At 39.9% G+C, this 26,671-nt stretch overlaps 1 protein-coding gene and 1 pseudogene across 1 annotated transcript; both read right to left on the bottom strand.

Annotated features, from left to right (window-relative positions):
* Nucleotides 1-1,999: 1,999 nt before the first annotated feature.
* LOC102850646 lies at nt 2,000-2,432 on the bottom strand (annotated as a pseudogene).
* A 5,301-nt stretch (nt 2,433-7,733) lies between these two features.
* LOC102845775 lies at nt 7,734-26,169 on the bottom strand. The gene is made up of 5 exons (XM_006882400.1): nt 26,004-26,169; nt 21,209-21,411; nt 17,019-17,155; nt 9,626-9,786; nt 7,734-7,900 (listed from the first exon to the last, which is right to left on the bottom strand). The coding sequence occupies exons 1-5, from the start codon at nt 26,167-26,169 to the stop codon at nt 7,734-7,736; spliced, it is 834 nt and encodes a 277-aa protein (XP_006882462.1).
* Nucleotides 26,170-26,671: the final 502 nt, after the last annotated feature.

Genomic DNA, 26,671 nt, shown 5'->3' with positions numbered 1-26,671 from the left:
AGTATTAAACATACCATGGACTGCTAAAAGAATGAAAAGGTTCATCCTACAGATGGGTAAACCAGGCTGCCCTTTGGAGGCAAGGATTCTTAAGTTTCATCTGACATACTCTGGACATGTTGCAAGGAGGGACCAGTCCTTGGAGGGAGATGTCCTGCTTGGGAGGGTTGAGGAACAGCACAGGAAAGGAAGGCTATGAGTTGTTTCTAACTATAGAGGGATAAATTTGAGTTTGCATATTGTTGTGGGTTCTGCTGAAGATTATGCAAAAACAACTGGAACAACACATTGACAGAACTACTGGAAATACAAGCTAGGTTTAGAAGAGGTCCTGGCACTAGAGACATTATCACCAATGTCAGATAGATCTTGGCAGAAAGCAAAGGGTACCAGAGAAATGTTTACCTTTGTTTCATTGACTATACAAAGGTATTTGACAGTATGGATCACAATAAATGTGGCTAACCTTGAGGAAAATGGGAATCTTAGAACACTTGATCGAACTTATATGAAACCTATACTTGGACCAAGAAGCAGTTCTCAGAAACTAGAGCAAGGAAACACTGCATGATTCAAAATCAGGAAAGGAGTGTGTCAGGGATGCATCTTGGCCCCATACCTTTTCAATCTGTTTGCAGAACAGATCATTTGGGAAGAAGGGCTTTATGAGGAGTGTGGCACCAAGAATGGAGGAAGACTCATTAACAACCTGCGATATGCAGATGACACGACCTTGCTTGCTGACCTGAAGAAGACCTGAAGCACTTGCTGCAAAAGGTCAAGGACTGTAGTCGTCAATATGGATTGAAGCTCAATATCAAGAAGACAAAGATTCTTACCACTGGGCCAATTGGCAGCACCATGAGAGATGGAGAAGAGATTGAGGTTGTTAGCAATTACAGCTTGCTAAGATCCACAATCAACATTAACACCAACCGTCAGGAAATCAAAAGATTAATTGCATTGGGAAAATCTGCTGTCATGGACCTCTCCAGAGTGCTAAACAGCAATGATGTCATTCTAAATACAAAGGTGTGTCTAATCCAGGCCATGGTCTTCTCAATTACTTTTATGCTTCAGAGACCTGGACAATGACTAACGATGACAAGAAGAAAAATAGATGCCTTTGAGTTGTGGTGCTGGAGAAGAGTCTTGAACATACCATGGACTGCCAAGAAAACAAATAAATCTGTCTTGGAGAGAGTGAAACCAAGTCTCTCCTTTGTGGCTAGGATTTTTAATCTCCACCTTACTTACTTTTGGCACGTGACCAGAAAAGTTCAGTCCTTGGAAGGGGACATCATGCCCTGATGGGTGGAGGGACAGCACAGGAGAGGGTGACCTCAGATGAGATGGATTGATACAGTAACTGGGGCAATGGGAGTTAGTGTGTTGGAATTAGTGAGACTGGCTCAGGACAGGGCAGGATTCAGAGGTGCTGTACGTAGGGTTGCTATACATCACAGGCGACTAACTGGCAGATAACATGCTATGACAGGTATGGAAGCAGGAGTGGATTCCACTTCGTAAAAAACATGTCTCCGGAAACTCTATGAACTTCAGTAAACGTCAGTAGTTGTAGAGGAGCTTCAGTTCTTTTGTTCAAAGGGTCGCTATGAGTCGTGCTTGACTCGAAGGCAATCAACAACAACAACAATCTTCCTTTTTATGGATAACTTACGGTTTGTTTATTCATTCACAAACTGAAGGATATCTTGGTTGTTTTCAGCTTCTGGCAGTTATAAATAAAGCTGCTATTAACACATTTGTGTGCTCATTTTAATTAAGTAATGATGTCATTTTGATTAAGTTGCTTGATTATTTATTTTGTTATTCTTTTTTTGGGGGGAAACGTTTCCAATTTTTATTCTTAACAATAGGAATCAAAATTGCAAAGGCAGATTTATAGTCACTTCTGATTGAGAGGGTCATTTTGGAACGTCATAAGAACGCATACTCAGATGGAAATCTAAAACTGCGGTTGCTCCTCAGGTTGCATTCATTCCTGCATTTTCTCAATCAGTTCTTCCTTGTATTTGCCTTTCTCTTTGCCAGCTTGCCTAGATTTGACTTTACATTCCAGGATTTTTTCCCGATCTTTCTCCAGTTTCAGCCGGGTAATAACCACCTTGCTTGGGTAAATGCCCACATGCACAGTGATCCCATTCTCATGCTATACTCTTTCGATGTAGATGGCATGCTTCTTTCTGTACACCTGGACTACCTTGCCAATTTGCTGACCTTTGTAATGTCCTCGCACCACCTGGACCTCGTCATCCTTGCGGATGGGCATGGAGTACACGTTGTACTTCTGCCGCAGCTCTTTGGACAGAGGAGAGGACATGATCTTCCTGTGCACATGCGAATGGGGCGTTGAAGTGGTGTTTGCGGTTCTTGCTGCGGTCCGAAGTAACGAAAGGGTTGAACTTCATGGTGACAGCCTTCCGGCAGCGTCAGGCTCTCCGCACGCCTATTTTGTTATTCTTCTTAAGGAATCAAATCTTGTCTATTCTATTGTACTTTCATTTTTTTTATGCCATTTAGTTGTGTTGTCAGGCTTATTAACTTGAGGTTTACTGTTTTTCTTACTTCTTAAACTAGAAATATACCTCATTAATTTTCAGCCTTTTTCTTTTCTAATGTAAGTATTTAATGCTATGAAAATTATCTTCAAACTTTCCTTTTACTGCATGGATAGATTTTGGTATGTAGATTTTCTTGACATTGGTTCTAAGCATTTTTGTTAAAATTTCTTACTATCATATCATAACTACCTGCCAAACTGTTTTCCCTAACAGCCTGTGAATAGCTACCCAAAAAGCCAAAACGTAAGGGCAGTCTAAGCTGGGAGTTTCATTAGGATGGTGCACCATAGCTGTTATATCTCATTTCATACCTCATATCCCATGTCTCATTTTCTCCCTGCATCTCATTAGACAGTCTTTCTTTAATTATAGACTTCCTTTTTCATGACACTTTCTTCATTTTACCATTGAAACTATTACATGTATCTCTCACTAAATGCCATTGCCTAAGTTGACTTTTGAGATACTGTGGGTCATGAGAGTGTTAGTTATTAAGAAGAGAGTGTGTGCAAGGCTGAATGACAGAATCTAAATTGAACGAGAAAGGAAGTCAAGATAGAGGCTGAGAAATAGGTGTTGATACTGGGCCAGTCGACTGCAATTCCCAGTGAAGTAAAAGATCTGGTGCTTAGGAATCCCTCGGTAAGTGAGGTCGAAATATTGAAGGTAATAGTGTCACAGTGGAGTCTCTGAAATTATTCTCTCAGAGACTGAAGAGTTTTAGTTCAGTTACAAAGTGGAGGTGTGCTCTTGGAGTAGATAGGCGGAGAAGAGTGGGAGGGAAGGCCATTGAAGAGGAAGGTGTAGCAGGTCCAAATACTTTATAGCACAGAGTATACTTTACAGTGTAGAGGCCAGTAGAGCCCTCTGGGGGACAGGTGTTAAAGGAATTCTGAGAGCAGGTTGTCACCTATTTTAGTGAACAAGAAGAGATAACAGAAAGTTTGTATTTGATAGCAAATGATCAAATTAATTTATCTCATGGAAGTTGACAGTTTTAATCCCCTCTCCATCCAACGTGACACTGCCTATTGGTCCAGTGGTAAGAATTTTTGTTTTCTTGTTATTGAGATGCAATCCATACTGAAGGCTGCATTCCTTTATCTTCTGCAACAAGTGCTTCAAGTCCTCCTCACTTTCAACAACTAAGGTTGTGTCATCTGCATAATGCAGGTTATTGATGAGTCTCCCTCCAATCCTGATGCCACACTCCTCTTTATAAAGTCCGGCTTCTTGAATAATTACCTCAGCATATAGATTGGACAGGTATGGAGACAGAGTACAACCCTGATGTACTCTCTTCTCAATTTTAAACTATGTAGTGTTTCCCTGCTCCACTTGCACAACTGCCCCCTGGTTCAGGTATAAGTTCCCCGTGAGCACAATTAAGTGCTCTGGGATTTCCATTCTTCTCAAGGTCTGCCACACAGTCGAATGCCTTTGCATAGTCAATAAAGCACAAGTACGCATTCTTCTGGTATTCCTTCATTTCAGCCAGGATCCATCTGACATCAGCAGTGGCATCCCTGGCTCCACGGCCTTTTCTAAATCCTGCTTAAACTTCTAGCCATGTTTGAATGATCTTCAGCTGTATTTTGCTTGCATGTGATATTAATGATATTATTGATTAGTTTCTACAATTAACACACTTAGTACCAGCAGTCAGGAAATAAAGAGATACATTGCACTGGGAAAATCTGCAGTTAGGGACCTCTCCAAATTACCGAGGGGTATTGATGTCAATTTGATGACTAAGGTGAGTCTGGTTCAGGTCATGGTCTTTCCAAATGCTTGTTATGCATCTGAGAGCTGGACAGTGAATAAGGAGAATAGAAAAAGAATTGACACCATTGAGCTGTGGTGTTGGAGAAGAGCACTGAACATCCAACGGACGGCCAAGAGAATGAACAAATATGTCTTGGAGAAGGTGCATCCTGAGTGCTCTTTGGAGGCAGGAATGATGAGACTGTCTCACATACTTAGGGCATGTTGCTAGGTGATGCTATTCGTTGGAAGGGGACATGATGCTGGGAAGGGTGGAGGGTCAGCGAAGAAGAGAAAGATACTCAACCAGGTGGATTTGCACAGTGACTGCTGAAGTGGGCTCTTGTGTGTCAGGAAGTATGAGGATGGCACAGGATAGAACAGAGTTCAGATCTTTTGTTCATAGGGTTGCTATGAGTTGTACTCAGCCCGATGGATCTAACAACAACAGTGACATGGAAGTAGGAGTGGTTTGGGGTTTTTTTTATTATTCATTTCAGTGAAAATTTACAGAAACTTTGGATTTCCATTCATTCATTGTTGCACATTTCTCCCCTCCCAACCCTCCCCCCCAGTACACTACCCTCTTGGAAAAGTAAAAGAAAAATTCTTTCATTGTTTTACAAACCTTCCCCCGTCCACTCCACTATGCAGCCTTCGCTCTGGACTCCTGTCATGACAAAAATACCTAATCACATATCCCTTTCAAACAGTTTTCTCCCTCATCTGTTTCAATGCAGTATACATTATTGAACCTATCTTTCTCAGTCTCTCCCCAACCCCGATATCAGCCCTGTTTTACAACAGTGACACCATGCAATATTTGTCCTTTTGTGACTGAGATACTTCACCCAGCATAATGTCCTCCAGGGTCACCCATTTTGAATAATATTGCATGAGTTTCTTGTTTTTTATTTAAATTTTTTTAAATTTTAAATTTTATTTTAGTTTCTTGTTTTTCAATGCAGCATAGTATTCCATTGTGTGAATATACCACAGCTTCTCTATTCATTCATTTGTTGGTGGACACTTAGGTTGTTTCCAACCCCTTGCTATTGTGAACAAGGCTGCAATAAACACGGTTGTGCATATATCTGCTTGGATGTCAGAAAGTAGGAGTTTTCAATTAGATATAAAAATGAATAAGAATCCAACCTTCCCTTTGGCTCCAGAGGCATAGGGGAGAAAAGAGAATGAAAAGTAATGACTTAAGAGAGCTCCAGGGGTAAGCCAGGTTTCACTTAAAGGTAGAAGATATCTAAGACTTTTGGGGGAAAGATGTCTTTTGCTAAATTCTCCTCATGTCTCCAGTGCACGCTCAGGCAGTCTGTACCTGATTATATATAGCTTGTCCCCTGACTATTGCTCCTGACCTCTTACCCAGCCTTTATTTCGTTAGACTTCCCATCTTGTATAACCAGTCTGCTTTTTATTATCCCTCCTCAAGGCACATTGCATCTTGTCCATCACACATACCATCACTAAGCGGAGAAGGAAGTTTCTGATCCAGGTCCGAGCCTAAGGAGATATTCTGGGCCAGAGCCAGGAAACTTAAGCAGCCAGCTTTCAAGTTTTAACAGTTGGTTGGTTTGGATATTTAAAGAGATTACAAAACCAAACAAGCATGTTTTACATTTTCAGGTAAAAGAAAACAATATTTACTAATCACAAAGCTAGAGTCTCTTCAGAAGTAAGCATCTGGCTTCTACCTCAAGGTACCTTGTGGATTTATTGTAAATTCTCCAGCAAATTCCCTGAGTATTAAATATCCAGTGTGGAATGTCCATTGAATTCTATGACCCATGACTTAAACTTTGTCCTTAAAGAGCTCAGAGTAGGGCAGAAAGAAATATGAACACATTCTTTAAATTCAAGTGGTATTAGAAAATGAAAATCAAATGCTGTCTGTATGTAGTAAAGAATGTCATTATTTTTAAAAACCTGAATTGACTAGAAGGATGCTGAAAAGCTATTTGGCTTATCTACTGAAGCTGACATATGCTTAGATGGACATGTTCACCAAAAGACAAGTACAAGAATGCATAGCATTGAAAAACCAGAGACTACTCAGATGTCCTAGTAGAATGGATAAATAATTTACAGCGTACGCATATAACAAAGAACCCTTATAGTGCAATTAAGTGCTTGGCTGCTCACCAGAAGACTGGCAGTTTGAAAGTGTTCATTGGTTCTCAGGGAAAACTCATTCACTCGCTCTCTCATTCACTCATTACTGTTTAACTGAAACTCATAGCTGACTCTCCAGCAGCTGTAAATCACATTAGAGGAGATTGCCCATCTTTCCCCTGAGGAGCCGCTGGTGGATTTGAACTGCATGCCTTTGAGTTAGCAGTACAATTCATTATGCACTAGGTCACCAGAACTCCCTTTGGGAGAGAAAGACCTGGTAATAATGCTTGCATGAGAATTAGTCTAGAAAACTGTCGGGGGTAGTTTCTAGTCTTGTCACATGAGATCACCAGGAGCTGGAATCTACACAGCATACAACAACATCAACATATTAATAAAACAGAATATTTTGAGAGTGAACTATATCCATGCCCAGTGATATGGCAAAATTTCATAGGTATTCTGTAAGGAGAAAGAAGCAGATACAAAAGAGTATATACTGTGCGATCTTTTATACAATATAGTTAAAACACAGGATTAATCTATGATTATTGTAGATTAAAATGTTTCCCTCGCCCCACCCTCAAATATAAAGGTGACAACCCCTGGTACTTGTGAATATGATCTTCTTTGAAAATAAGTTCTTTGAAAATGTTATCAGTTAAATGAACATGATGTCATACTGCAGTAGGATGGGTTCTAGTCCAGTCCAATCAGTAGTTTTACAAAAGAGAAGAGAGAGAGGATTGCCATGGGAAGATGCACCCACAAGTCAAGGAACTCGTCAAGCTACCAGAAGCTGAAAGACAAGAACAGAGCTTCTCCTAGAGACTTCTGATTTGAACATCTAGCCTTCATAACAGTGAGATAATAAATTTCTGTTGTTATAGAAGCCACCTGGTTTGGGGAACTTTTTAATCCTGGGAAACGAATACCATAATGTAAGAAGTTAGGCTAGTAGCTTCCCTTGGAAAGGAGGGAGTGGTAGCAGTTAATCTTTCATTATACAGACCATATCACCAGAGCTCCCTGCTATCTGAGAATTATTAAAATGATCTTTTGTAAGGTGACTGAACCACGGTCAGAGAGTTCAAGTTGCTATAGGTCAAACATCTGTCAATTGAAAAGGCTAGTAAATTTGTCTGGTTCCAAAGCCAATACACCCTCCCTCTTTATCAACATAGAACTTCTAGCGGAGCTGGACAGCTATCTCACCTCTTGACTAGAAAATAAAGACAGAGAGCACTTTGTTTCTCACCCATCAATTTTTGACTGAAGCCCAACCAGACTGTTTTTTAGTGTAAAATAAACGGCTGAAGGGGAACAGGAACAGATAGCACCTGCGTTTTCTCCTTTTTCATCAACTTCTCTCCTGTCTTCAACTCTTCTTTCTTTTTTAGTCTGACAACCATCTTGTGTTTCTTTATAAAAGAGAATAAAGGTTGTCTTTTATAGAAATGGGGTGATAATTCCATGCATATTTTGTAAACAAGGACCATTTTGAGAATGAATTAGTAATTGCTATTCATTTTCATCTATTTTTTTATTTGCGTGTTAGGATTTGCATACACCATTACTGATAAGTTTCCAGAAGCTGGCTGCCTTCTGTTATGTTTATTTTGCTTATTTATACATAGAGGCCAGAGGCACTAGGAAATGAAAATCCAAAAGTGAATTACTGTCTAGCTCTGTCCTTATTTCATTAATCCAGGGTTTGAACCTATTCATTCCAGCTCACTCCCTTGCCGATAATTTGCTTTGCACCATCACAGATCTATGGGGGGAAAAAGAACGTGCATTTAAACAAGATCCCCAAGTGTACTGGGGGTCTTGTTAAACTGTAGATTTTGTTTCAGGGCACAGGGCTGTGAGAGGGAAGGCAAATTCTCAGCAGGAGACTGAGTCAAATGAACCCGTTTGAAACCCTGAATTAACCATGATCTCTTTCTATTCTCTATGGCCAGTCTCAAAAGTGGGCAAAGTAGGTCACCACCTACTTAAGGATTGGAAAGACCTCTACTTAAAAATACTGCACCTTCTTTTTTTCTTCTTCTTTTTTTTAATACTACACCTTCTGAAATTCTAATTCTGGGTTCTCCCTTAGCATCTCCTTGAAAAGTCATGTTCTCTCCACTGACTTTAAAGTATGAGGATACCTAAGAGAGATTATCAGAGAACTAAGCTAATTAGTCTGTCACAGAAGCCACTGGCTTCTGACTCAACATGAGAAAGAGAAAAAAAAATAAAAGGACCTCAGGATGATAAAGTTTCTTGTGTTGAAGTGTCAAGTATATGGAAGTGGAGTTAAGAAAGGATAGAGCTTGTTGTTAGGTGCCATTGACTTGATTTAGGTTTACAGAGAACCGATATGACAGAGTAAATCTGCTCTTGTTGGGTTTTGTAGGCTGTAATCTTTACAGAAAAAAGTAGCCCCAGGGGTTTATTCAGTATATTACATGTTGGACTGATAACTAAAAGGTGGATGATTTGGATCCATCAGTGGCTCTGCAAGAGAAATATGGGGCAGTCTTCTTTCTTAAAAACTTACAGCCTCAGAAAACCAGCGGAAGGTTGCCTTGAATCAGAGACTCAACTCGAGGACAGTGGATTTGGTTATCTGTATAAAGGTAGATCATCAGGTGTTTCTGTGAGCTGCTGATGGCTTCTAACCACTGTATGTTTCACCATTGATCCACCTGGATTCCTTGAAGTGCCATTGAAAAAAAAAGTCAGTGCTGACAAGTTGATTGCATCTTGACCCGATAATACTAAGGATGTCTCATAGTGTTTTCAAGTCTTTAAGGAAGCAGACTGCCTCATCCTATCTCCCTCAGAGCCACGCATAGGTTCTAACTGGGCAATTTAGCCACCACACCACCAAGACCTACTCATGATATATTGTTGTTGTGTACTGTCAAGTCGGAATCAACTCTTAGCTGATTCTCCTGTGAGTTTTCAGAGGTTTTAAATCAACAGGAGGAAATTGCCCATCTTTCTTCCACAGAGCAGCTGGTGGGTTTGAACTATAAGCCTTCGAGTTGACAGTGCTACTTGCTACCAGTAGACTGATCAGCACTCCCTCTTATGGTATGAGCAAGGGACAAAAATGACAATAAAGAAAATAATCTTAAGGATTTTGTATCTACCTAAGATTCTAATCTCCCCATCTGTGAGGCTCCAGGTTTTCAACCCAAGTTTGACTAGCTGTGGGGCCCCTTTCAGTCGCTCTAACAGGCTGGCCATTCTCACATCACACCACCAGGGCAGCATCAGTACAGCTAGCTGTTCGGGAGGTTTAGCCTGCCAACTTGAAGAAACAGAGACAGTTCAGGAGTTGAAGCCATCTTAAAATTGTTAAGAATGAAGGGCTGTAAGGGGAGGAATGATTTTTGCATCTAGCTTTGAAAAGATAGTGGAGGAAACCTCATCTTACACATACTTCTTATATTGGTTAGCACTTTTAATGGAAAACTGTAAATATATACAAACTTCACATAATTAATTATTATAATGAAACTGTCTGTAATACTAAGCCAAAGTCAACAAATTAAATAACAGGCACTCTTGATATCCCCCCTCACTGCCATCTATTGAGTAGATTCCAGCTTATAGTAACCCTCTATCAGGTTTATGAAACTAATCTTTATGGGAAAAGACTGTCCATATCTCTACCTCACATACGGCAAATTCTAACGACTGATCTTTGAGTTTGTAGTGCAACATGTGATGTGCCATGCCGCCAGAGCTCCTTACTCTTGATATGTTGTTGTTGTTGTTGTTAAGTGCCATCGAGTAGGACTCATAGAGACCCTTTGAACAATGGATCTGAATTCTAGCCTGTTCTGCCCCATCCTTATCATCCCCAGCGCATATGAGCCCATTGCTGCAGTGACTTGTCAGTTCATCTAGTTGATGGTGTTTCTCTTTGCTGACTCTCCACCTTTCCAAGCATGATGTCCTTCTCAAGGAATAGCCTATCCTAATTACATGCCCAAAATATGTGCAACAAAGCTTTGCTGCCCTTTCCTGCAAGAAGCACTTTGTTTGCATTTTTTTCCAAGACATATATGTTTGTTCAGGACCATAACCTGAATCAGGTGCACCTTAGTCTTCAAACTGGCATCATTGTTCTTCAGAATTTTGGAGAAGTCCCTGACAGCAGACTTTCCCAATGTTATACATCTCCAGATCACCTGACTGCTGATACCAAGGGTATTGATTGTGAACCCAAGCTAGATGAAATCATTGACAATTTCAATCTTTTATCCATCTGTTATGATACTGCCTATTGGCCCAGTGGTTGAGGATTTTTGTTTTTTTGATAGGGAGGTATAATTCATTGAAGACTGTACTCCTTGATCTTCTGCAGGAAGTACCCCAAGTCTTCATTTTCAGCAAACAAGGTTGTGTCATTTGCATAACTCAGGTTGTTGATGAATATTCCTCCAATCCTGTTGCCACACTCCTCTTTTTTATTGTTTAAAACATATTTTTATTTAATCTTGCTGCAAACATACTCTTCTTCTGAAAATTCGGCTTCTTTAATGATTTGCTCAGTATACAGATTGAACAGGTATGGAGTAAGGGTATAGCCCTAAAACACACCTTTCTCAGTTTTAAACCATGCAGTAGTCCCTTGCTCTGCTTGGACAACAGCTTGTTGGTCTAGGTATAGGTTTCGTTTTGACATAATGAAATGTTCTGAAGTTCCTATTCCTCTCAATGTTAACCATAGTTTGTTATGATCCATGTATTCAACTGCCCTTGCATAGTCAATAAAACACAAATAGACATGTTGTTTTTTTTTTTTTCTTCCCTTCCATCCTTCCTGTCTCAGAGTCTGCTACAATGACACTGGAGGACTTCTCTTTGTCTGTCTCCAAAGGTTGGTTGTCTTCTATTTCTGAGCTTCTACTTCTTGCTGTCACCTTCTCATTTTCCATATCTCAGGACATTTCTCAAATCTGTCACTTTCTCTCCATTACTACCATCTTAATTCAACACCTAATTTCCACCTTACAAATAGACATTCTTCTGGTACCTTCTGACTTCAATAAAAATCCATCTGATATCCACAATGATACTGGTGCTACAGTCTCTTTTAAACCCAGCCTGAACTTCTGACAATTCTGTGTCAATGTACTGTTCTAGTAGTTTTTGAATGATCTTCAGCAATATTTTGCTTGCATGTGATTGTAATGATATTGTTCAATAATTGCCACAATCTGTCAAATCACCTTTCTTGGGAATGAGAATAAATAAGGATCTCTTCCAGTCAGTTGTCTTCTAATTTCCTGACACAGGCTGTTGAACATGTCCAGGGCTGCATCTTCAGTTAGAACATGTCAATTTGTATCCCATTGATTTCTGGGACTTATTTTTGGCCAGTGCCTTCAATGCAGCTTGAACTTCTTCCCTCATCACCATGGGCTCTTTATCATATTCTACTTATAGAAACTTTTCTGTGTCAACCAATTCTTTTTTTGTATAGTGACTCTGTATTCCCTTCATCTTCTTTTGATGCTTTCTGGATCATTCATGATTTTTCCTATTGCATCTGTCAGTATTGTTAACTTAAGGCTTTTTTAGTTCTTTCACGTTGAGAAATGTAACAAATTCTTCCTTTTTTGTTTCCAGCTCCCGGTCTTTGCACATTCCATTATAATACTTTTACTTCAACATCACTTCTTTTTGTTTTCACCTCTCAGTGCACTAGTACTATTTTCAAAGTCTCTCCCGACATACATTTTGGTCTTTCTCTTCTGTCTTTTATTATCTTCATATCTTTGGTGTCATCCCACAGCTCATCTTGTCTTCACTCATTAGCGTTCAATACCTCAAACCTATTCTTGAGATGATTTTTTTACATTTAGGAGGGATAGACTGAAGGTCGTATTTTGGTTCCTAATTCTTCCTTTTCTCTATGATTATGAGGTGAATCTCAGTGTTTGTCATTATTATTATTATTATTATTATTATTATTATTATTATTATTATTATTATTTTTGTGTGAGTGTACCATCAAATCAGATCTGACTGGTACAGGAGGAGATTGTCCCTCCTTCCCTGGCAGAGCAACTGGTGGATTCGAACCATGTGCCTCTGGGATTGTAGTTGCAGGTCCTTGCCACTAGGCCACCAGAGCTCCCCAGTGTTTGTCTTTTTAACAAAATGATAATTCTAGTATGGCTATCAAACCTTTAAAAATCTTATCACAAATTCCTTATGCAAATTTCTCTTGAACAATAGTTTCTCTTAGACATTAATCCTCTTGAAGGAAGCAATCAGGTAGATTTTTAACATGTACAATAGTTGTTGTTGTTAGGTTCTTTTGAGTTGACTACATCTCATAGTGACTATGAACAATGGATCTGAACTTTGCCGCATCCTGTGCCATCCTCATCACCTATGATATATTCACAGTCACTGCAGGCCATGTTTATAGTCCTGTAGCAGTCCTCTCATTGAGAGTCTTCTCTTTCACTGACCCTACACCCTTCCAAGTATGATGTCCCTTTGTAAGGACTGGATCCTCCTAATGACATAACCATGGTATGTGAGTCAAAGATTATCCATTCTTGCCCCTTAGGAGCACCCTGGTTGCACTTTCTCCCCGTCACATTAGTTTGTTCTTTTGGCATTCTATGGGATATTCAGTACTTTTCTCCAACACCACAACTAAGAAGCATCAATTATTTTTCCATCATCCTTATTCAATTGTAAAGACCGTGGATTAAATAAGGTGTACTTTACTCTTGAGACTAACATCATTGTTCCTTAACACCTTGAAGAGGTCTTTAAGAGCAGATTTTCCCAATACAATATATCTTTTGATTCCTTTTGAAAAAATTATGATTTAAACTAAAGTTTAGAGAAACTTTGGGTTTTCATTCATTCATTGTTGCATATTTTCCTCCCTCTCCCTCTTTCACCCTCCCCCAGACCACGTTGTTATGCACCTTTTGTTCCAGATTGTTGTCATATATATAATGCCTAATCATACATTCCTTTCAGACAGTCCTTCCCCTCATCTCTTCCAATGCTCCCTTCAACCCTCATGTCAGTCCCATTTTGTAACAGTGGTGTTATGCAGTATTATTCATTTTCATTTGTGACTGAGATATTTCACTTAGCATAATGTCTTCCAGGCTTACTCATGCTCTGTAATGTTTTATGAGTTCATTGTTTTTCAGTGCTGTATAATAGTCAATTATGTGAACCACAGATTTTATACACATTTGTTGATGGGCAGCTGGACTGCTTCTATCTTTTCGTTATTGTGACTACCTATTTGGTAAAGATTATTCAGAATGTATAAATAACTCAGCACAAAAATAGAGAAAGGGAAGGCATGCTGTTTGAGGCTGCAAGCTGCTCCATGGAAGAAAGATGGGCAATCTCCTTCCATGCGATTAACTGCCTCTGAAAACCTACAGGGGGGTCAGCTATAGGTCTGTTCCAACTCAATGGTACATAACAACAACAAGATAATATACAAATGACCAAGTAACACATGAAAAGATGCTCGATATCATTAGTAACAAGGGTTATGCAACTTAAAATCACAAAGAAATACTACTTCACGCCAAGTAACTTTATACTCATTACTGTGGAGTTGGAACTGACTCATAGTTGACCTTGCAGTGAGTTTTCAGAAATTTCAGGAATTCATGCAGAAGATCATCCACCATTCTTCTGCGCAGCCGCTGGAGTATTTGAACCACCAGAGAAAGGCATGCAACCTCTAGGTTAGTAGCATAACTACCTAAAAACTATGTTATCAGAGCATACCCTACGTAGAGTGATTATTACCAGAAAACAAAAATGGCAAAGATATTGAAAAACTGGAACTCTTGTGCATTGCTAGAGGGAATGTGAAATGATTTATCCACCATAGAAATAGTTTGACGGTTTCTCATAAAATGAAACATAATAGTGCCATATGATCCAGCAATTCAGCTTCCAGGTAATAGACCCAAGAAACCTGAAAGTACAACAACTGTTTTTATTACAATGTTACCCTAGAGTTGCTGTGATCAAGGATGCTTTAGGCAGAATATTAAATGATCCAGGAAGTATTAAAAGAAGATGGAAGGAATATACTAAGTCATTGTATCGAAAAGAATTGGCAGATACCGTAGAATTTAATGAAATAACATACGAGCAAAAGAGCCTATGGTGATGAAGGAAGAAGTTCAAGCTGCTTTTTTTTTAAATTTTATTTATTTTGTGTGCGTGTACCGTCAAATCAGATCTGACTGGTACAGGAGGATATTGCGCCTCCTTCTCCAGCAGAGCGTCTGGTGGATTCGAACTGTGTTCCTCTGGGATTGCAGTGCAGCTTCTTGCCACTAGGCCACCAGAGCTCCTCCAAGTTCAAGCTGCTTTGAAGGAAATAGCAAAAAAATAAGGCCCCAGGAATAGATGGTATACCAATTGACATATTTCAGCTAACAGATGCTGCCCTGGACGTGCTCACCAAGTTGTGTCAAGAAATCTGGAGAACAACCACTTGGCCAACTGACTGGAAGAGGTCTATATTTGTTCCCATCCCAAAGAAGGGCGACCCAACTGAGTGTGGAAACTACAGAACAGTGTCATTGATTTCACATGCAAGCAAGATTCTACTGAAGATTATCCAAAAACGACTGGAACAGCACATCAGCAGAGAATTGCCAGAAGTCCAGGCTGGGTTTAGAAGGGGTCGTGGTACTAGGGATATTGTAGCTGATGTTAGATGGATCTTGGCTGAAAGCAGAGAATACCAGAAGAATGTCTATTTGTGTTTCATTGATTATGCAAAGGTGTTTGACTGTGTGGATTATAACAAACGGTGGCTGACTCTGAGAAGAATGGGAATCCCAGAACATTTAATCGTGCTAATGAGAAACCTATACTTGGACCAAGAGGCAGTCGTCAGAACAGAGCAGGGTAACAGTGCATGGTTCAAACTTGGGAAGGGTGTACGCCAGGGATGTGTCCTGTCTCCATACCTTTTCAATCTATATGCAGAGCAGATTATCCGGGAGGCTGGGCTTTATGAGGAGAACTGTGGCATCAGGATTGGTGGAAGATCTACTAACAATCTGCATTATGCAGATGACAAAACCCTGCTTGCCGAAACTGAGGAGGACCTCATGCACTTGCTGCAGAGGGTAAGGACTGTAGCCTTCAGTATGGGCTGAGGCTCAATGTCAAGAAGACAAAGATTCTCACCACTGGACCAATTGGTAGCATCAGGATGGATGGCGAAGAGATTGAGATTGTTCACAGCTTCAGTTTGCTCGGCTCCACGGTCAACACTCTTGGCACCAGTAGCCAGGAAATAAAAAAAAGTATTGTGATGGGAAAGTCTGCTGTTAGGGACCTCTTTAAAGTACTCAAGAGCAACGGTGTCTCTGTGGAGACAAAGGTGCGCCTGATACAGGTCATGGTCTTTGCAATCACTTGTTATGCATCAGAGAGTTGGACAATGACTAGGACAGAAGGAGAATTGATGCTGTGGTGCTGGAGAAGAGTATTGAATGTACCCTGGACTGCCTAGAAAACAACAGATTCATCCTGGAGAGGATTAAACCAAGCAACTCCTTGGAGGTCAGGATTCTGGGGCTTCGTCTAACATACTTTGGGCATGTTGCAGGGAGGGACAGGTCTTTGGAGAGGGACATCATGCTTGGGAGGGTGGACCGGCGCAGGAGGGGAAGACCCTCTATGAGGTGGATTGATTCAGTGACTGGGGTAATCGGGATGGGTGTGTCAGAGGCAGTGCGATTGGCATAGGATAGAGCAGCGTTTAGGGCTGTTGTACATAGGGTCGCTATGAGTTGCAAACGACTCGACGGCACATAACAACAACAACAACAACAGCCACGATAGTCAAATAGGGGCAATAACGCAATTGTCCATCAATATTGTCGGTAAGTTCTGTGGAGTCAACTACGAACTCACGGGGACCAGGTGAACAACAGACCTGAACCGTTCCCTGTCCTGTACCATTCTCATGATCCCTGTCACACTCAAGCCCATTGTGGTAGTCACTGTGTCAATTCATTTTGCATAAATAAAATACGATATTGTCATATACTGAACCATGCATAAAGAGAAATGCTACAATACAGACAACCTGGAAATTATTATCTTGTGTGTAGTAAGCCAAACACAAAAGGACAAATACAGTATGATGTCATTTATATACAAATAAATACACAGAGACAGAAGTTTGTTAGTGATTAGGAAAGGCTGAGAGAACAGGAAATGGAAATCACTGCTACAGTGAGAATAAAGTTCCTTTGATGTGATGAGAAATTTTGAAAGTAGAATGGTGAGGCTCACTAACAAAGATAATTTAATTAATGTTATTAAATTATACACTTAAAATTATAAAAAGCAAATCTTTGTTACATATTTTTTCACTGAAACAAAAACTAGGGGAATAGGCCTGTATTTTTCTAGAGGACATTTTAAGAAAGGGCTAAATAACTCCTATATAAGACTTATCTATTGGTTAAAACAACCCTCAGGCTATGTCTCCCTGACTACTTAGCACACATATTCCTGTATCTGATTTGGGCTGAATTGTCATTCTTACCCAATTCATGTAGAGCTTCCTTTCCGTCCTTTCCCAGGTACTTTTCAGATAAATCAAGAATTTTAAGATTGACCAAATTATGAAGATTCTGACATGAAAGGAAAAGTTAGTCAAAACAAAAAACTTTCAGGAAATTATATATTCAATAAAAAATATTCTTAGAATTCTGGGCCCTTGATTTTCTTGCCGATGGTAATACAGGTCATCATTGTTGTTGTTATGCCCCATCAAGTCGCTTGGGACTCATAGCGACCCTATGTTCAACAGCCCTAAAGTCTGCTCTGTCCTGTGCCAATTGCACTGTCTCTGACACACCCATCCCAATTACACTAGTCACTGAATCAATCCACCTCATTGGGAGCCTTCCCCTTCTGTGCTGTCCCTCCACCCTACCAAGCATGAATAATTCAATTATTCCTAAACACACCTGAATGGATTTAATGGTTCTAACTTCCATGGTTAGGAAATAGTCAGATACTTCCTGATCCTAGGTTCTTGTTAACAAAGCACAGATCACATAGTGTTTAGAGAAGTATAAGCTATAATTGCTACTATGGAACAGTCATACCTAAAGCTTCAATGTCTTTATTTATCTGTAGAGTAAATAGTGTTTTAGCTGTAGGTGGGATGTTAATCGTAGGGTTGCAGAATTCGATGGGTGGGGTGAAGGAAATGGGAAGGATCTTTTGTGGAAAACAATTGTCTTCAAACTTTGTAAATAAATCATTATAAAATGGGAAAAAAAACTCACCAAAAAACAGAACAACAAAAAACGTTGCTTTCAACTCTGAAATGATCTTACTGTGCAAGAAAATGAACACAAATGCATGAGAAAAACCGAAAAAACTCAAAATCGCAAATATAAATCTAATTATGTCAATAATTACATTAAATATAAATGAACTAAATATTCCGAATTAAAAGGAAGAGATAATCATAGCGGATCTTTTAAGAAAGCAAGACTTAGGTCTATGTTGTCTGTATATTTATTTTTAAAAATTATTTCTTTCCCATCAAAAAACAAATGGATAGAGAAGCTGTGCTATATTCACACAATGGAATACTACACTGCATTGAAAAATAAGGAACTCATGCAATATTATTCAAAATGGGTGACCCTGGGGGACATTATGCTGAATGAAATATCTCAGTCACGAAAGGACAAATACTGTATGGTGCCACTGTTGTAAAACAGGACTGACCTCAGGGATGTGGGGACACTGAGAAAGAGGGGTTCAATAATGTATACTGCATTGAAACAGAAGAGAGATAAAACTGTTTAGAAGGGATATGTGATTAGGTAATATTGTCATGACAGGAGTCCAAAGCAAAGGCTGTATAGTGGAGTAGACCTGAGGGGGGGTTGTAAAACAATGAAAGAATTTTTCTTTTACTTTTCCAAGAGGGTGGTGTACTAGGAAAGAGGGTTGGGAGGGGAGAAAAGGGCAACAATGAATGAATGGAAATCCAAAGACTCTGTAAATTTTCATTGAAATTAATAATAAATTTTTAAAAAAGGATTTATTTTGTTGCTTTTATATTTATTTAAAATACAAACTCACAAATGTGGCAAGGTAAAATATGTATGCATGCAAACATTAATGATAAATACCATCACTCTAAATAAGAATAGCTTAATTATTTATTTATCTATTGTTGTTGTTATGTACTGTCATCATAGATAATCTCCTCTCATGTGATATACTGTCTCTGAAAACCCACAGATGGGTCAGCAACGGGTACGTTCCAACTTGACAGTACATAACATTTATCAGAGTAGCATAATCTGAATAGAGCTTTATCCTATGAAGAATAATTAGTAACCTTTAAAAACACACACACACTTTTTCGTGTATGTTGTTGTTGTACCATATAGTCAGAATCGACCCATAGATGACCCTCTGGTGGATTTTCAGAGCCAGTTAATAGCATGGGAAGAGATTGCCCCATTCTTCTCCTATGAAACAGATGGTGGCCTTGAACTGTGTGCTTTTGGGATTGCAGCTGCAGCTTTTTGCCACTTTTGTTATGTGTACTATTGAGTCAGAACTGATTCATAGCTGGCTCTCCAGAGTTTTTAGAGGCAGTAAATCAAATAGAAGGAGATTGCTCAACATCGGTGATTTTGAACTGCAAGCCTTTTAGTTGGTAGTACAACTTTTTACCACTAAACCACCAGAGCTCTCTAATTATAATATTATTAGCAATTAGTATTTTAAATTAATTCTGTATGTTCTTGGAATGAAATATTTTCCAGGGTTTGGTGCTTGAAAATTAATAAGCAAACTGCTGACCTCCTTTTTAAAAGGATCTATTTATGGTTTTTGGTTTTAAATCTGTCACTTCTCAATGGCAAACAAATTAGTAAAAGAATGGGCTCAACATTCTCATGTCCCTGGATGTGTCTAGCCTTTTTTAATACTGATTTTCTCTAGCTGTTTAAATCAACATTCAAATGGTATCTCTGATAATTTCTACAAACTCTTAGTAGTTTTATACTCTAATTAAAAAATTAAGTCATCTTTTTTTTTTCCAATTCCAAACATGTTTGAGTTGAAAATATGCCATTTTAGAAACAGGAATATCTAAATGTTTTTCTCCAGTTGGCTTGCATGCTCTCTGGTATCTCCAAAGCATTAACTGTTATAGTAAAGAACATTTAAGTACACTATTAATCAAGTAAAATCGGACTTATAATGGCCTATATGAGAGAACCAAACTGTCCCCAAGGAAATTAGAGCTCTTTAGGGAAGCAGGACTATGAAATCTTTCTCCAGCAGAGAAAGATTGGTGGATTTGAATCACCATCTTTCAATTAGCAAGTAAGCAGTGTAACCATTACCCTTCTATGGCGCCTTACAATGTACATTAACTCACTTTATTTTAATATAGAAATGAAGCTCTGTTCTAGTGGTAAGAAGCTGCACTGCAAACCCAAGGACCCAAAGGTGGTTCAAATCCACCAACGGCTCCACAGGAGAAGGATGAGCAATCTCCTCCCATGCAATTACTGCCTCTGAAATCCCACTGGAGGGTCAGCTATGGGGCTGTTTCAACTCAAAGGTGAACAACAATCTTAAAAAGACAATGAATAACAGTTGGAAGGATCAAGAATGTTTAAAGAAATCTTTCTTTTTCTTCTTTCAACTATTCATTTACTCATGTGCTTGTGGGTTGTTGGTGTTTTGTTTTTTTTTTAAAATAAACCAAACTCCCTAAAGTTGAGTCAATTCAGTTCATGGTGAAACTCCCGTGGATTTCTGAGGTTATAAATGTTTACAGGAGAAGACGACCTCATCTTTCTCCCACTGACTGGCTGGTAAAGAGTCAAATGGCCAAGGTGTTGCTTAGCAGCAAGGTTTTGCTTGTTGTTAGGTGTTGTCGAGTCTTAGACAACTCATAGCAACCCTATGAACGAGCAGCCTGAGCACCGTTCATACATAGAGTTTCTGGAGGCAAGCCATTTCAGAAGTAGATGCCGCTCCTGCTTCCAGGCTTGATTTAGTCGGGAAGCTCCAGCCAACACTATCCACCATGGGTACCCATTACCACGATTGGCACATCACTGTCACAGTCTTCAGCATCACAGCAACCACGAGTTACCTCTGTACAGCAATGCACAGACCAGTGCTATACCACCTAGAAAAAATGTTTGACAGGAAAACAATTTAAACCTGGCCAGAGGGCTTAGCCACTCAAAACCGGAAACTTGTCTTGAAGTCGGAACTGATTTCTAGGGTAGTTTTGAAGTCTGTGAATCACAGAGGAGGAGATTGCCTTCGTTTCTCCTGCAGAGCTGCTGGTGGGTTCACACTGCTAACTACACCACCAGAGTCCCTAGTATGACAGGATGTGTGTGCCAGGTTTCAAAGCACTAATTTACTTTCTTCCTTTTTTACCTCTCTCTCTCTCTTTTTTTTTTTTAACCTCTCTTAATGTTATAATATCTTTGATTGTTTTGAAATGCCATTGTCTAGTTGTAATACATTATGATTTCAATAAAGGCTTATAGAGAAAAATAACTTTAAAAGCAGACTAAATATTACCTGGAAGACTTTATTATCCTTTCTAATTTTTCTTTAAATTTAATTTCCCTTTAAGGGATTCTTTTCCTCGGAAGTGGACATTAGGATAAAAGCACCACATGTTCTATTATGCAGTTTCTACTGAGACAACAGTTACCTAGGGTTTTTATTGCATTTGCGGACAGGCAGCAGGAGACTAATTGAAATTCTTCAAGGTCACAGGTAGAGACTTGAATATGTAAATCCATTCCTTCTCCAATGTCAGACAAATGGGTCAAATAAAGTAAACACAACTTATTCAGGTTTGTCAGGCCCACAGCTACAAACAGATTGAAAAGAAATGCATTAAGACAAGGAGTTAATTTTATTTAAATGTAGATTAAGGGAGTGAATAAGAGAAAACAAAACAACTGCACAAGACCATTTTTATGCTCTTTCAGAGGACTCAGAACAACTATGTCTTGGAGAGGGTGCATCCAGAGGGCTCTTTGGAGGGGAGAATGATGAGGCTCCGCCTCACATACTTTGGGCATGTTGCTAGGAGGGCCTATTCCTTGGAGAGGGACATGATGCTGGGAAGGGTGAAGGGTCAGCAAAGGAGAGGAAGACCCTCAGTCTGATGGATTGATATGGAGACTGCTGCAATGGGTTCTTGTGTGTCAGGAAGTGTGAAGATGGCCCAGGAAAGACAGGGTTCAATCTTTTGTCCCTACGAGTCATACGCAATTCAATGGTACTTAACAACAACAACATCACTTTTCAGTCTTTCCTACAAAGGTCACTTATGTTGAAGTAGCTCTCTATGAAGCATGAAGAAAATTATAATAAATGTATCATATTTTAATGGGTATCAATATGGATTCTAATTGTACAGACTGAAACTTTTTTAAATTTCTTTTTAAAGTTATTCTTTTTCTTTATTTTATTTTCTTATTTGTGCATGTGTATCATCAAATCAGATCTGACCAGTACAGAAGGAAATTGTTCCTCCTTCTTCAGCAGAGCATCTGGTGGATTTGAACCGTTCACCTCTGCACGTGCAGTGCAGTTTCTTGCCACTAGGCCACCAGAACTCGCCAGACTGAAACTTTTAAGAATATTTTATAACATTATCTCTCTCTAAAAATTATGTAAAATAAAAAATTAGAAAGGGTTGCAATTGAGTCCAGAGGGACAGCCTAGGGGATTTTGTTCCTTGGTGCGCATTCAAGGTTAACTGTGACCAGACTTACGTCACAGAGTCTGCTTAAGGGTTTAAAATGGGAAGATCACATCCAGTGCAAGCAGGAGCACAATGGGAAATATTCTAAAATGTCCCAGATTCTTAAAAGCTTAACTACAGCAGTGGGCTTAAGCACAAGGGAGATTGTGAGGATGGTACAGCTTTGGGTAAGGTTTCAATCTGTTGGCTGGTTGTTATGTGCCATTGAGTCACTTGTGACTCATTGAGTCACTTAGCGACCCTATGTACAACAGCCCTAAACCCTGCTCTGTCCTGTGCCAATTACATTGCCTCTGACACACCCATCCCGATTATCCCAGTAACTGAATCAATCCATCTCGTAGAGGGTCTTCCCCTCCTGCACTGTCCCTCCACCCTCCCAAGCATGATGTTTAGAATTAATCAGGAATCACATACTCATGGCCTTCAAGTAGGTGTCAGCTCACAGAGACTGTCCATCAGGTTTCTGAGGCTTTAATGGGAGGAGACTACCCGTCACTTGGGAGGGGAATGCTCATCTTTCCCTTGGGGAGCCACTGGTGGATTAAAGACACTAAGAGATTCAGCTTTAGACTTCTAAGTGCAACTTGCTGCAGGCTACCACCACAGCTCCCTAATTAATCATTTACTATTAAACTAACTCTCTGTTATTAAACTATTTCTTTCTCTTGCTGGTCTCGAGCCTGCTATTAATGCTGGTAAGTGTTTCTGAATTGACAAATTCATAGCAACCCCATATGAAGGAGTAGGGCTGTGCTCTGTATGGGAGATCACCAGTTCTTCCTCCCATGGAACTACTGGACGGGGTTAAATCACCAGTTTAGTGAGATGGAGTTGAACATCATTGTGTGACCTGAGCTCCTCATTCTAGACTGTAGGGAAGAAATGTTGTGGTTGTGTTGTACCCTAGAGTTGGAACCGACCCATAGCTGACCCTCCAGTGGGGTTTCAGAGGCAGTTAATCACACAAGAGGAGATTGTCCATCCTTCTCCTTCAGAGCAGCTGGTGGCCTTGAACTGTGTGCCTTCGTGATTACACAGCTCCTTTGGGATTGCACAGCTTCCTGTCACTAGGCCACCTGTACTTTAAAATAGATCTTACAGATAATGTATATAATGTGCTTATTAACAAGGTGCCTGAGACTTGAGAAATTTCAATACTTGTTAATAGTTCTTATGAGAGAACACAGAGTTTAGAGATTGGGAGCAAGAATGTTCACACAGTTTGATTGCTGGATTCTCTATTCAGTATTTTTATAGACATGAGCAAAATATTCAATCTTTTTATTGTGTCTTTTGGGGGTAATTATAGCTGTGTGTTAGGATTACTGTGAGAATTTAATGAGATGAAGAATGTAAAAATGCCTAGGGTAGTGTCTGACCTTATTGCACAGTAACTTGGTAATAAATGTAATATTATTATTAATATATTTAGACTTGCTTGTGTAAGCTCAGATTTTGATTCCTTAATAAGGAGAACCAGACCTTTTCTCCCAAATGGTATGATCTTGGCCAAGTCAATAAACCTTTCTTGGTTCCAGTGGAATCTTTTGTAAAATGAACAAGTTGACCCAGATGTTCTCATATTCTTTCCAGTTTTTTATATTCTGTAAAACCCCTTGTTGTGTGCTGTGGTGTTGGAATTGACTCATAACTGAGCTCCCTCGTGGATTCTGGAGGTTGTAAATTGCATGAGAAGGTCCATCTTTCTGTTGTGAAGCTGCTTGTAGAGTCACACAGCTCCTTGGCACTTGGCCAAAACCCACAGGCATGCAATAAATATGTATTGAATAGCTGAATTAATTAAATTGTTTTCATATATATTCAAATATATATTTATCAAAAGAGGTCATCCAGGCTCTAATTGTAGGATGTGATTACCTTTGGGCAAAGAAGCAGAAGGAAAAAATGGAGGCTGAAGGAAGAAATGTGTTTTTACTGAGGGCTCAAGTAGGAAAAACAGGAGTAGTTCAACCAGACCCATTGGTCCTCAAGGCCCTGAGCTGGGTCCTGTGATAAGCCCTACGTTTTGCTTGTGTTTCTGATGTTTTCTTAATCCATTTCCTTTCCATTCCATTTATGAAGTTCATTTAATTATAAAGTCACACTGTAAACTTTTTCTATCTATGCTTTAAAGGAAATGAAACATATGGTTAGTTAAACATACGGTTACAAGTTAAAACATACGGTTTCTTTCTCTAAAAGGATTAAAATCTAATGATACACAAGTTATGTAAAATGGCGGTGAGTGATTGGAATACGAGTGTGTTCAAGGGAAAAAAATGTAATAATCTGTACAATAAAAATGCCTCTCGAACAAAAACTCATTGCCATCAAGTCAGAACTTGTTCATAGATGACTTGCAAGCAAAATTTCAAAGGCTATAAACCCCAAGGGAGGAAATTGTGTACCTTTCTCCCTTTGAGCAGCTGGTAGATTTGAACTGCTTGCCTTTGGGTTGCCAATACAATCTCTTACCCAATAGGCCACCAGAGCTCTATAAACAGTCAGTGTCAACTAGTCTTAAGATGATTGTTGGTTTGGGTTGTTTTGGGTTGTTGGGGTTTTTTTTGTCACAATAGGTTGAAACAATTTTTAGCAACAGTAGTCAAGAAATCCAAAGATGTGGTACATTGAGGAGATCTGCTGTTCAGGATCTGTTGTTGTTGTTAAGTGTCATCAAGTTGTAGACAACTCATAGCTACCCTATATATGAAAGACCTGAACACTTTTATAACTTTAGTTTCTCTAAGTTCATAGGGTTTCTGGATACAAGCTACTTCAAAAGTGGATGCCACTCCTGCTTCCAAGCTTGTTTTAACTGGGGAGCTCCACCAAACACTGTCCACCATGGGTAACCATTATTGCGTTTGACACATCAGTGTCACAGTGTTCAACATCACAGCAACCACAAGTTACCTCTGTACAGCCAATTCACAGAGCAGTGCTATACCACTTAAAAGAGTTTTGAACTGAAAACAATTAAAACCAGGCTTGAGGGAGGCAGATTAAAATCACCTACCTTTGGTTTGGTAGCAGAACTTTTTATCCACTAGGTCCACAGAGCTCTCTCTACGGCTCACAGCAATTCTATGAACAACAGATGTAGTCCTTGTCCTGTCCTAGCCATCCCCACAATCCGAGGCGTGCTTGAGCCCATTGCTTCAGTCACCATATCAAGCCATCATGTTGGATATTCTTTTCTTCTCTGACCTATCCAAGGAAATCTTCTTTACTGACAAGGATATGCTCTCTCCATATCTAGTCCTTCACCTCCTATGGTTCAATGGTGTTTCCCCCCCCCCACTGTCCCTTCCTGGGGGGAGGGGGGAGAGGGCATGGTCGCTGGCATCTGCCACCATTGGCCATGTTGCACTGGCTGCAGGGCCGGGGCTAGCTGCTTGGTCCAGGCTAGGCGACCCATGGGCTCTGGCCATGGCAGCCCCAGTGGCAGGTAGCAGGTAGAAGTAGGATTCACCCATTTTTTTTTAGAATCTTCGTCCTCTTGATGTTGGGCCACAATCCATATTGAAGACCAGTAGTCAACTGTTTATCTGTTTAGGTATATATAAACTGCCGGCTGTGGAGGGCCATGGTGGCCTGTTTCAGTGTGGCTTGCAGCACCTTAGCTCCTCACGCTGTGTCTCCTGCTGTTGCCATCTTGATTCTGATAATTTCTTTTAGAATACTTTTATTCTTCAGCCATGTGGGGACTCCATCATACGAGCCGCAGGGCCTGGCATCTGCCACCCATCCCAAGTGAGGGGATCCAGGGCCTCCAGCCATGGTGGCCCAATGAGGCTGCAGCAGCGTGAGCTTGGCAGTAAGGGGCTGGCAGCTGTGGGACTCAACCATTCTTTTTCAGGAATCTTTGTCCTCTTGATGTTGAGCCTCAATCGATATTGAAGATCAGTAATCAACTGTTTAATTCTTCAGATATAGATAAACCATGGCTTGAGGGTCATGGTGGCCCATTTCTTTGCTGCTTGCAGCACCTCTAGCTCCTTATGCTGCTTCTTCAACTGCTGCCATCTTGGTTATCTCTCAGCCAACTGATTTTTTACAAGGATATTATAAATGGTGTTGGCAAAATTAGGAAAACACCAGTAGAAAATTCAAGACAGATCCATACCTCACACCATACACAAAAACCAGCTGAAGGTGCATCAGGGACCTAGGAGTTAAACCATAGCCTATAAACTTCATCAGAGAAAAGCCTAGATGAGTCTCTTTTTTTCCACGCGGTTGACAGGCCTGCTCACGTTTCAGAGGTGGTGCTGAATGATGCCTGGAAAACTTCTTAGTGACACCGCTTTGGACGCTGACGCGACCATGGGAAAATCGGAGACATCGCGAA

Source organism: Elephantulus edwardii, unplaced genomic scaffold (assembly GCF_000299155.1).
Source record: "Elephantulus edwardii isolate Elephantulus edwardi_28Jun2011 unplaced genomic scaffold, EleEdw1.0 scaffold00019, whole genome shotgun sequence".
NCBI lineage: Eukaryota > Metazoa > Chordata > Mammalia > Macroscelidea > Macroscelididae > Elephantulus > Elephantulus edwardii.
Note: the sequence above shows the minus strand (reverse complement) of the source record. Positions and strands in the feature narration are given on the sequence as shown.